The sequence below is a fragment of the Oncorhynchus masou genome, chromosome 23, assembly GCF_036934945.1.
Source record: "Oncorhynchus masou masou isolate Uvic2021 chromosome 23, UVic_Omas_1.1, whole genome shotgun sequence".
In the NCBI taxonomy this organism is placed as follows: domain Eukaryota; kingdom Metazoa; phylum Chordata; class Actinopteri; order Salmoniformes; family Salmonidae; genus Oncorhynchus; species Oncorhynchus masou.
Window position 1 is genome coordinate 28,012,668 of NC_088234.1, and position 12,852 is coordinate 28,025,519.

General features: G+C 50.1%; 1 protein-coding gene across 7 annotated transcripts in view; it reads right to left on the reverse strand.

The window, feature by feature from the left end:
* The window catches only part of LOC135510695 (neurexin-2-like), a 977,907-nt gene that overhangs the window by 29,061 nt on the left and 935,994 nt on the right, over positions 1-12,852 (reverse strand). For all 7 annotated transcript variants that reach the window (XM_064931818.1, XM_064931817.1, XM_064931819.1 and 4 more), the window contains one exon: positions 6,763-7,091. In XM_064931818.1, coding sequence (XP_064787890.1) covers positions 6,763-7,091 — 329 coding nt within the window. The remainder of the gene's footprint in view (positions 1-6,762; positions 7,092-12,852) is intronic.

Sequence of the window (12,852 nt, forward strand, 5' to 3'; positions counted from 1 at the left end):
ACAAGAGGGTGGAGACATGTAGAGGAATGCAAATATGAAGGTGGGGTTGGAGTCCATGCCTAATAGCATTGGTATTTTTACGTTTACATTTTAGGAATACAGCTTCAAAACTTCCCCTGGATATCAAGGAATATCTGAAGTGAAAATATCCTCATGTTTGACAATGGCACTACAATAGAACTTGTATTTATTTATTGAGCTAGAGTAGCCCGCTCAGTAACACTTGCTATTAGAATATACTAATTGCAGTCCACTCAGTAACACGTACTATTAGAATCTGTACATTGTCAAGGAATGATCTCAATTACTCCCCCTGGTGGTAGGAATGCAGACATTCACTTATTTCATTGGCACAACCTGCCCAACCTACACTGCTGACGTCTTGCTGCAATACTTTCCACTCATGCAGGCCAGTGTTTCCCGAATCTCTTCTCGAGTACCAGATGCCAGTTATACTCATTTGATCTATTCTAGTACCAGCATCATTCAATGGGTCAACCAATCATCAAGCTCTTTATTAGTTGAATCAGGTGTGCTAGTACCTGAATATACCAAATGTAATGGCTGGTGGTACACGGAGTATTGTGACGTTGACCCTAGACACTGATCTTGGGTTAGTTTTGCATTTCCACCACTAACAGGTAAGGTTACGATTGTAGGAGGGGAAGCTGACCCTCAGGTAAGGTTAAGATTGTAGTAGGGGAAGCTGACCCTAGATCTATCCCAAGGGGAAACTTTGTCTGGAACGGGCTCCTCGAGGTGAGGTTTGAGAGATTACATGCCCTGACTGTGCATAGGAGGGGCTCCTAAGGATCTTAGTTCACCCCAAACCACAGCCTCCAAATTGTGGCCCACGCAGGTGAAGTGATGACTTCCCCCATTCTGTAGCATCTAGGGTAAAAACGAACACATGAAAAAGTATGTTCTCCTTTAAACCATCAAAGCATTTCTTGTCATGGTCAAAGTGTCTCGCAACGGGTAGCTCACAGCTTTCTTGTTGCTCCGGCTTGCAGGAGAAATGTACATTTGGGTTCGCTTGCCTGTGCCCTGTCCCCCTGTCCCGTTGAGGGGCTACTGGCTTGTTAAACCAGTGCTGAGATGTTAGCTTGGGCCCCGGCTGGGGCTGTAAAGTATACATACTATACCGAGTTGGCTCTAGCGCAAAACGCCACCACGGACTCCATAAGATGGCCTATTAACTACACAGACGACAGAGTGTGTGTATCCTGTGTGTGTATGTGTGCCGGGACGCAAAGCTAGCTAGCTCCATGTAAACACTGCATGACGAATGAATGGGCCATGTGGACAGGGTTGAGACGATCGAAACCTTGTCCTTAAACCAATGAATTGGGAGCTTTGACAGTGTGGGCCTTCTTGTTCTATACTAGTATTCTTTATTAGCCCAGCACCTATGTTTTTTAAGGATGTGCGTACGACCACAAACTTTTCCATAGGAATAGGAGTGCCCCATCAGATCAGCTGCCCAGGAAATGGAAATGAGAAAATCGATAGGATCTGATGGGCGGCCCTCTTAGAATGTTACCGTGTGATCTGGGCTTCTACAGCTGTAAAGGGATGGAGCTGTTTCAGCCATGGTTGTAATGTGTCATATGGGATTTGGGGGGGGGGGGACATGTTCGCCTTTCCTTCGTCTTTGTCCTCATTGTCTTTCTGCTCCCGCTAGTTTTCTTTTGACCCCCAAAACTCAATACTCATGTTCTGTCTCTTCCTGTCCTCTCTTCCTCCATTTCTCTGTCTCCTCTGTCTCCCTCTCTCTCTCCCCGTTTGCCTCCATCTGCTTCTCAACACTCCACCTCTCCTCCCCTTCCTCCATTTCCCTCTCCCTGTCTCCTCCCCCTTCCTCCATTTTCCTCTCCCTGTCTCCTCCCCCTTCCTCCATTTCCCTCTCCCCGACTCCACTCTCTCCTTGTCCGCCAATCTGGGCCTCTCGTCAGGGAGAGAGAGCAAGGCGAGCTCGCCGGGCCGTGAAAACGACACATCAGCCATTAGTGGAGCAAAAGGGACACATACCAGGAAGAGCAGTGCAATGACAGAGCCATCCGTTAGAGTGGGGAAAGCTGGGTTAGCCCAACAAAGCATCGGCTGACTGGGGAGCGTTAAGGAGGCTTAGATCATATACTTTGTCATCACGGTACTTGGTTGAGTAACTCGTTCGTAATGACTTCTTTCTCCGGGTTTTGCTTTTCGTAATAAAAGGTTATTCGGGATTATCATGTTCGCCCCTATTATGGGCAACAGGCAAAATATAGCAAAGCTCTGTGGAAGAGCAGTTCATTGCCTATAAAAACACACGGAAGGACTTGTGTTCTGACTTGGTGCGGTGCACGTCAAGCAGTAAACATGACGCTCGTCAATCATAAACAGCGGCGTGGCGGAGGGCCGTGCAAACAGAAACACCAGCTATCTGCTGGAGCCGAACGTGCCTCTGGGCACCAGGACGCCTGCAGACATTTCTCAAGATGGCTGTCTATTTCACAGCACACAAAACACAACACCCGCTAAGGAGCCTTGTCATTACACACTTCTACACACGGATGTCGAGTCCTGCCTAGAGGCAGGTGGAGAGACTTTGATATGGAATACATATTGAGTGACACATACATGCGTTGTGGACACACACACCGAGACGGAGACATGAGCAGTGCATATCCCGTTTAGGTTACCCTGATCTTACGTTTACTAGCTCGGCACAGAGAGTAGCTAAACCGCAGACCACCAGGAAAGAGGTCATCAGATATAACAATGGTAATGGCCCAAATGGAACCATATCCCCCATCTAGGGCACTACTTTTGACCAGGGCAGATAAGGCCTCTGGTCAAAAGTAGTGCACCGTATAGGGAAAAGGGTGCCATTTGGGATGCACACACAACGTGTAATGGAACTCTACAGGGATCACCCAAGCTCCATTCCTAATAGTAGAGCCAGTCGCAGCATCCTACAGAGCATTTACGTTGGAAGGACAATCTTTCCGTTTTGATAATGGCACGAACGCCACTACCGTTGCATTATACACACAGGACCTTGGAAGGCGGAAGTAGCTAGCAGCATTGATCTTTGCACCATCCACATGGTCTGATCTCCTCTTCTACTCCCCCTCTCGAAACGGACGGAGAGAGAAGCCAGTCAATCCCTGGCTGCTTCTATGACACCGCATAGAGATAATTAAGCTCATTTTCCACCCATTGATTGAATGTAGTGAGGCTGAAATCAAAGGACTGTGGCTCCGGCTACGCAGCGCGATGAGGGAAGGATGATGCTGGGTGAAGTCCCAAAAGGTAAACAAACAACGGCTGCCCAAACGCCAACATTCAATTAGATAAGATTTGATTGGTGTTTGCAGTGCGGCAGCTAGTAGCATAAGACGCCCACATCTCTCCAGTCTACCCTTACACCCCCCCCGCCCCCCCCGGCACCCTCCGCCTCTTCTTTTCTCTCTCTCTCGCATCCCTCTTGCTCTCCGTCTCTCCATCTTTCTCCATCCCTCCCTCGCTTTCTCTCTCCGAGAAGCTTTTAGTTCCACACAGTAATTAGCACTGTTGTTATTGGCTGAGAAGAGAGAGAGAGAGAGAGAGAGAAAGAGAGAGAGAGAGAGAGAGGAGTGAGACGGGCCTTCGCTTTCAAGTGTGGTGAGCTAGGAAGATGGAGGGAAAGAGAGATGGGAGAAAGAACGGGAAGGGGGGGGGAGTTAGGTAGTTGGTATGAGAGCAATGTCCTTAGGCATTGGTTGTCAAAAGGTAGGCTGTCAGGCCAAGAGGTTTGTGTGATTGATCTCAGGTAAGCTTCTGAGGACAAGGAGGGTGATAATGAGAGAGCTGCTTGAGAGAAATCCAATGTTCATGTTACTTTTAGTTTATGTCCTTGCCTCGCAACACCTCGCAAGTCTTTTGAAATGGCAGAAACAGCCGCAGCTTGTCAGAGCTGCGCTTCACCTCACCTGACCTTATAGGCTCCGCGTGGTCAATCTGACGCCCGACAGTGTTTACTGCGATGCTGCCGCCGCAGAAAGAGCGTTCATGCGTCTTGCGCTTGGTCGGACCACAGCAGAGCTGCTGTGAAGGAAGCTGTCAAGGAAGAGAGTTTGTGTCTCTGCAGGACCTCCCGCCCTCACCTACCGTCAACCAATCATGTCCATGCGGAGGTATTACGGAGCCAAACAGAGCCCTCTGCATGGTTCCGTAATTTGGGAGGCGCACAGCGATGCGGCACAGAGCTGGATTTGGCCTCCACAAGCCGATAGAGGCACCGCGACTGCGTCACGCCCTCTGTACCGTATTGCCAGCACAAGCATACATTGAGCCTACCTGGATTTGCAGACGTGTGGTGTTTGAACTTTTGGGACTATTCCGTTTTCGTTCAAGTTGTGTCAAGTAAGCTCAATCAACATAGCATTCCTCTCTGGGAGCCTGGATCCTAATACTATTCTAATGCTACACCACCACACTACTGCAGCATAATGCTAATGTAGCTGCGCTGCATTACGTTACAATTCATGCGGCTTGAGGCTAATTAATAGACCGTATTGGCTGTGAAATTGGAAGAATCGATTCCCTCTCTTGGAGGCCACAGGCCTGTTATTACAGCTTATTATGGGTTGCGTGGGGACTGGGCGGCGTTGTGACAACATACGGACTGTGTGTGACTGTGTGTCTACAGTAGTTGACTTAACAGCTCTCCCGTTGTTCCCCAATTGCCACTTCCAGGATTGGTGGATCGAGTGATCGTAACATGTTGAGATTAGTGCTCGGAAAACTTAGCCTTTGCATGGGGACGTGCATACGAGACACACGGGTAGGGTGCGCTCACTCGAACACACACGCACACAGGATAACAAAATGTTGAGAGGGTGAGGCAGGGTAATTGAGGCAAGTAATGTATTTGCGTTTATTCCTTCGATGCCACAACTGTCTGGCTACGTGTGATTGGTCTGGATGGATGTGATTCATATTGCCTCTAACAATGTGTCTGGGCTTCGATCTGTGATTTTGCTTTAGAAGGAATCAAAACGCCCGTCTGGATTGCTCTAATGGGGTATACTAGACTTGTTAACGGGTTCGTTTGAAGTCCTGAATGTCAATCTTTGGCCAAACAGAGAGTACGTAGCTACAGAAAGTTTGTATGATTCTGTAGAGAGGAATAACTACTATGAAACAGTCATGACCCTTGTCCCCCCCCCACTCACTCTGGGAAGAAGTTCCTCTTATAAGCACATATCTAGGATCAAAGTATAATCTCAATTTGCGAGGGAAAATCCCAAACTGGCCCCAGATCAGTGTCAACCCAGTCCCCCCACCCACCCCAGTTCCCCCCTCCCCCCCCCACTCCACCCCAGTTCCCCCCTCACCTCCCCCCACTCCACCCCAGTTCCACCCTCACCTCCTCCCCACTCCACCCCAGTTCCCCCTCACCTCCCCCCACTCCACCCCAGTTCCCCCTCACCTCCCCCCACTCCACCCCAGTTCCCCCCCCCACCCCAGTTCCCCCCTCACCTCCTCCCCACTCCACCCCAGTTCCCCCCTCACCTCCCCCCACTCCACCCCAGTTCCCCCCCCACCCCAGTTCCCCTCTCACCTCCTCCCCATTCCACCCCAGTTCCCCTCTCACCTCCTCCCCATTCCACCCCAGTCCCCCCCCTCCCCAGTTCCCCTCTCACCTCCTCCCCATTCCACCCCAGTTCCCCTCTCACCTCCTCCCCATACTCCACCCCAGTTCCCCCTCACCTCCTCCCCACTCCACCCCAGTTCCCCCTCACCTCCCCCCACTCCACCCCAGTTCCCCTCTCACCTCCTCCCCCCCCAGTTCCCCCCCAGTTCCCCCCAGTCCCCCCCACCCCAGTTCCCCTCTCACCTCCTCCCCATTCCACCCCAGTTCCCCCCCACCCCCAGTTCCCCCCTCTCACCCACCCCAGTCCCCCCTCCCCCTCCCTATTCCACCCCAGTTCCCCCCTCTCCTCCCCACTCCACCCCAGTCCTCCCTACTCCACCCCAGTTCCCCCTCACCTCCTCCCTACTCCACCCCAGTTCCCCCTCACCTCCTCCCCACCCCCCCAGTTCCCCCCACCTCCTCCCCAGTTCCCCCTCACCTCCTCCCCACCCCCCAGTTCCCCCCACCTCCTCCCTACCCCCCCAGTTCCCCCCACCTCCTCCCCACCCCCCCAGTTCCCCCTCACCTCCTCCCCCCAGTACTACACCCCAGTTCCCCCTCACCTCCTCCCTACCCCAGTCCACCCCAGTTCCCCCTCACCTCCTCCCCCCAGTTCCCCTCTCACCTCCTCCCTACTCCACCCCAGTTCCCCCCTCACCTCCTCCCTAGTTCCCCCTCACCTCCTCCCTACTTCCCCCCTCACCCCAGTTCCCCCCCCAGTTCCCCCCCCTCCTCCCTACTCCACCCCAGTTCCCCCTCACCTCCTCCCCCCACCCCAGTTCCCCCCCCACCTCCTCCTCACTCCACCCCAGTCCCCCTCACCTCTCCCCCCAGTTCCCCCTCACCTCCTCCCCCCCCCAGTTCCCCCCTCACCTCCTCCCTACTCCACCCCAGTCCCCCTCCCCCTCCCCACCCCCCCAGTTCCCCCTCACCTCCTCCCCACTCCACCCCAGTTCCCCCTCACCTCCCTCCCTACTCCACCCCAGTTCCCCCGTCACCTCCTCCCCACTCCACCCCAGTTCCCCCCTCACCTCCTCCCTACTCCACCCCAGTTCCCCCCTCACCTCCTCCCTACTCCACCCCAGTCCTCCCCTACTAACCTGTGTGACACTGTCCCTCATGGTGGGTGAACGCTGCTTGCGGGTGGTGGTGGTAGCCATGGTCGTGGTTGTCTCCATGATGGTGGTGGACATGTCGGCCAGCGGCGTGGTGCTGGTGGTGTCCGTGGTGAGCACCGAGGGCACGTCGCCCACCAGCCGCAGGTTGCCCTTGGCCTGCACGTTGGGGTCGCCCTCGGCCGCCAGCTTGAGCACCTGCAGCCCGTTGTAGTAGAGGCCCGAGATCTGGCCCTGGAAGTGACGGGCCTTGTCGCCGCCACCACCACCGATCTTGATGAACGCCTGGCTGTTGAAGATGGTCAACTGTCGACCTAGTGGAGGGAGGAGAGAAAATCGGGGAGATGCAGAAAGGAGAAAGAGGGAAGAGAGAGGTGGGAGATCAAATGAGGGTAGGAGAAAGAGAAAGGGGGTGAAGACAGATAGGTGGGCAGAGAAACAAATAGAGAGAAGAAGAGAAAGAAAAGAGCGGAAAGAGGAGAGAGAAGCGGCGTAGGAAGACACCATCAGTCTTTGTCTCTTCGTAGGCTACACAACACACATCCCAATTCCCCACACTCACACACAGACAGACAGAGTGAAACAATGGGGGACAGTATCCATCACATGGGGGAATTTCCCCTGGTAACGCGTTAAGGAGATTGGAACCATGCCTGAGCCGTGCTGCTACAGGTGGCGGCCATTATGGCTCGACTCCGACACAAGCGGGCCACTCAGTTTCACAGCAGAGCCTGAAGAATGTGGAAACTGGCTAGCTAATAGATTGCAGGATGTAGCCTTGGGCTGACCGTGAGGCTGGGGGCTGGGTGGAGTCGCATCACATTCCCCACAGAGATGGAATACATTACAGAGCCCGGTGTCATCGACCCCAATGCACCTGAGACACAGCACAAATGATGAAGTGCCTCGGACAGACAAAAAAATTAAATAAATCCCATCCCAAAGTACGGAGACGGAAAAGCCGTTTAGGAAAAATAAACCACTTCGGAGGAAATTGTTTAATGTTTAATTCAACAGCGCTCTCTTTTCTGGTCCTCCAGTCATTACTATGCATCTGGATTGGACAGATGAGGGTTCGGCTCATTTGCATGTTCCATTACTAATGTGTTACCAGGGGTTGGTGGAAGGGGTGATCTGAAGATCATTTTTCTTTGCTGATATCAACCCTATTTTCTTTCCCCTCTGCTTCCCTCACACTTGTTTTCACAGTGGATGGGGTGTCATGCTGGGCCAATCAGGTTGGATATCAGAAGTGATGACCCTTGACCACATTAATGGGCCTCCTGGGGGGTGTGGTGGGGGGAGAGGAGGATTACTGTAGGATATTGTTTTGGAGGAAGTGGGTTAAAATGAGACTTGATGAGGTAATTACTGCAGAGAGGGGAAGGAGCAGAGGGGAAGCCAAATTGGCCCTCTTTATAGATTAATCAATGCCTGTTGGGAAAGAGAGAGTGTGTGTGTGTGTGTGTGTGTGTGTTTGCACACGTGCCCATCTAATGTGTGTGGAATGTGTGCAATTATAAAGATTATGCTTATATTTCTACATTACAAACCCCTAGAGGATAGACTTCAATCATTTAGAGGACATAAATAGCTCTCATTCCCTTTCAATTAAGAGAAAAAACATGACTTTCTTACTGGCTTAATAAGGTATTGTGCGCATGTCTGCGTGTGTGTGTGTGTGTGTGTATGAGCATGTCAATGCCTGTGTGTGCATGCTGTGTGCATAAAGCCTCCAGTGAGACAGTCCATTACACAGGCCATGCCATCATTGATGTGATCATTAGGTCCATCTGAACCCCAATAGGGATACTCTCCCATCACCTAACAATGACACTTAAAAGGAAAAATCAACTCAAATGATATTTTGGTATTTGTTTCATTAGTCCACTGTTAATACAGTCCTAATCTCAGTTATACAGAAGTGAAAGTCATTTCACCCGTGTTTATCATGGCCGAAAGGCACATTTCATGAATTTTTACGATATTAGCCAATTTGGACTTTTTGGCAACCGTTTATCATCCGCAAACGGACATGAAAATCATTGCACCGGATTGAGCACCGTTTTCGCCCAACCCTGATTCATCCAAATGACGAAAAGCCCAAACCAGGAACTACTGCCTTGACAGATTCTTGCCATTTCATCTGTCCACGGGAATCTGTCCACGAGAATGTTTCTGTTTTTTGTCAGCAGCCAAGTTTTCAAGATATTGGACTTTCAAGAAGCAAAGTGTCACTTGCCACATCCTCATGACGACGCAAAACGCATCATGTCATGAAAACTTGACCCCTGACATGCAACACAAATGTGGGACTGTATCAACAGTGGACTAATGAAAGAAATACCAAAAGATCGTTTTGGAGTTTTTCTTTAATGTAAGGCATATGCGCTGTTGCCATAATACCGTAGCTCTCGCTCCCTGTTATCTCTGTGAAGAAGCTGCTCAACATGTTTTGTTGGGAAAAGTAATAGCGGTGAAGGGAAGGGAGAGACTTGGTAGAGGATGGACATCAGCAAGGAAAATTCGCCAGAACATTGGCACGTACTAGGTACAAGTGTGCGCACATACACACGCTAACACCTACTATACGCGCACACACGTACACGTTGAAGCGTACACACACCACGTGTTGTTCACACACACTTTCAGCCCCTACACACACCCACACACTCACTCTCCTCCCACACACGTACTCGGCCCCCCACTGTGAGGGAGGATAATCTCTTGTCCTTGACCGGAGGACGGAGACACACACGTCAGCCCAGTGGCTCTCCTGTTTCAGAGGTGCTGTCTCAGCAACCCTGCCTCTCCAGGGGAGGTCCAGACTCCAGATAGACAGACAGCAGAGGAGAGGACAGAGCCTGGATATTAAATCACCTCTCAGCTTACCACGCTCTATCGTGGCCACCCAACCACTCCTGTACATAACATTCTCCCCTGTGAGTATAGTGATCCTCAGTGAGAAGGCTGAAATGAGATTGTCTTCTTAGGGCCAGGAGTTTTATCATGATCATGTCACGCAGTCAGGAACAACTCTTGTCCCAAATGAGTGCGGTGATCATCAGAAAACTACTAAGGTGAAATATGGAATTTCCATTAGCTATGCGGAAGCTCGGGTATACTGTATACAGCCGAGTGATACTTTTAGCCTGTTAAAGTATTGCTGTACACAGTTATGTTGTACTGTGAGAAGTTAGTGCGTATGCTGAGAGGAAGTGAACTAAAACAGTCAAGTATCCAACACTTGAGAGGTCCTTGAAGACATTCTATTACCTCCTGAACATCAGTCAGAGGAAAAAGTGCCCTCCGGAACAGAGAGGGAATCAGTGTTTGTTTGTGTGGCTGTCTGATGGAGAGGATACTAACAGGAGCTGATGAAGTTATTGTTTTGGGGCCTGCCGGGTCAAATTGAAACTGACGTGTCACTTCAGGGGCCATTTAGGCTGGGGGGGGGTTAGAGGAAGGGAGAGGAGAGAGGAGGAGGAGAAGGGAAGGTCTTGGCACGACTGGCAATCGGACAGCTTAAGACACAACGGAGATGTGTGTGTGTGTGTGTGTGTGTGTGTGTGTGTATTTGTGTGTGCATAATAACTTGCGTGAGCTGTCAGATGTGTCAGGGAGGTGACCTTTACGTGCGTTACAGATGGCCTTTTGGAACACCACATTTTTTCTGTGTGTGTGTGTACGTGTGTGTGTGTGTGTGTGTGTGCAGTGTTTGTCCTCTCAGTGGACAGCCTCGGGCTGGAGGTGCATTGATGAGGGTTTATTGGACCAATTTGTGTCTTGAATCAGGTGGCAGTGGTCCGGTCTCCCTCTCTCCCTGGGCCCTTATGATGATGGGCACATTTGGCCTTAGGGCCCAGGGCTGGGCTGGCACAGAGACTCTAAAATCTGGGCTGAGAAGACAGCCACTAGCTGGTCTTCATTAAAACACTTATTTAGGAAGACACACACACTACTACCTAATTAACTTCAGCCCTGCCAACTGTAGAGTGATGGATGTCGCTCTGCACTGAAGGAGCTTAAGTCACTTAGGTGACGGTCTCTCTCTCCCTCCCACTCTCTTATCCCACTTGCTGTTATATGATATTTTCTGCTCTCACTTTCTGCCTTTCTAACTATATCCCACTCTCTTTCTATCTATTTTATATGGGAATATTTTCAGAGTAGCTTCCCAAACACCGCTCTCTGCCACCAGCTTCCTCTCCCTCTTCCTCTATCATTGGAACATGGTTGTATTGTGTGTTATTCCTGGGTGTCTCGTCCCCTGCTGAATGCACATGGATGTTTTGTGTTTTAATCCGTGTGGGAGAACATCCAGTCAATTTGACTGACAGGGGATGATGCGAGCTAGATAGAGCTGGGGATGAGAATAGCACTACGGAAAACATGTACTGTCGACAGAGAACATGCTAGGAAGCAGAGAGAGAGTGAGAGAGTGAGAGAGAGCGAGAGAGATAAATGAGGGATTTAACGGTGAATAATAGGGAAGGAGAAGAATTGCTGTATGCAGAGTGAAGATGACAGCCAAACAGATAGCTTAGCATGTTGTCATGTAAATCCCTTGAGCTAGATAGAGAAGTCTGCATTGGAGTGTCATAGCACTCCGGCCTCATCACGACCCTCTACAAGGCCTCTCACATGGGATCTGTCATCAGTGGCACAACCTGGAAAATAGTCCCAGTTGTTTGGTTGCTCGTAAAAACAAGATCAGGGATCAGGGAAGCGAAGAAGGGGGGGGGGGAGTTTATGGACCTCAACCACTCGTGCCTTTCCCAAATCACAAGGGGGCTTAGCGACTGATAGCCTAGCAAGCTGGCCAGGAGGCGAGAGATGCATTGCCGCTTCAATTACCTCACTGAGGGCATGAGCTAACGATCCCCTAGCACCGATCCTATGACCCATGTGAGGGGAGGGGGGGGGGGGGGTCAATCACTAATGTGCACTGGAACAGTGGAATGCCACAGGTTTTGGTTATGACAGGAAATTTATATTTTCTGGGGCAGGAGGGGATGGGGCTTCTTGCATATCACACACAGACTGTCATTTTCTTGGAGAGGGAACAGTTGAGGCTCCTCAGAGGAGGAAGGCGAGGACCATCCTTCTCAGCAAATGTCATTAAATGTTTAAATAGTGAAACATTATTTTGCAATGAAGGTCTACAGTAGCCTCAACAGCACTCTGTAGGATAGCGCGTGGTGTAGTTAGCTAGTTTCCGTCCTCTGCGTACATTGACTTCAATAGAAAACCTAGGACGCTTATGGTTCTCACCCCCTTCCATAGACACAGTAATTGTGACGTCCTCCAACCAATCAGAGTTCTTGCAGCATGAACTGACATGTTGTCCACTCAATCAAAGGATCAGAGAATTAATATAGTACTGAAGGCATAAGCTACAGCTAGCTAGCACTGCAGTGCATAAAATGTTGACTCAAAGAGAGAGTCAACATTTTGACTCAAAGAGAGAGAAATTCAATAGTTGAACAGTTTTGAACAAATCCGTTTCTTCAAAAATGAAGAAGCAAGAAAGAGAGCTATATTTTGTTGTATTTTTTTCCACTTTCACTAGTTTAGCCAAACAGAGAGAGATGCTATATTATCTAGCTGGCTATGGCAATCCAACACTGAAACTCTTCCAAGTCAAGGTAAGCTTCTGGTTTTATTATTTTATTTCCACCGGTGTAACTGATAAACTGCTTGCTGCTGACTGCTGCTTGATTGTAGCAGGTTTACTTACGCATTAGATCTGGTAGCTATGATGACTATGACGTTAATATGGTGACAATGATGAAGTCTTTTTCACCAGATAGCAAACAGCTGATGTGTTGTCCACTGAAGTCCACAATCGAAGGGAAAAGGTGAGAACGGAAGAGATTAGATGTGTCAAGGAATTATATAATGATCAAAGGGATTATTACTGTTTGTATGTGGCTGCTATGAAAGTGAACTGTGTTTACCGCGTGATCAAGGTTGTATTCATTCCGCCGATTCTGTTGAAAAACGTTTCTTAACCTGTTGATGCTCTGGGGGCGCAATTTCATTTTTGGATGAAAAACGTTCCCGTTTTAAACA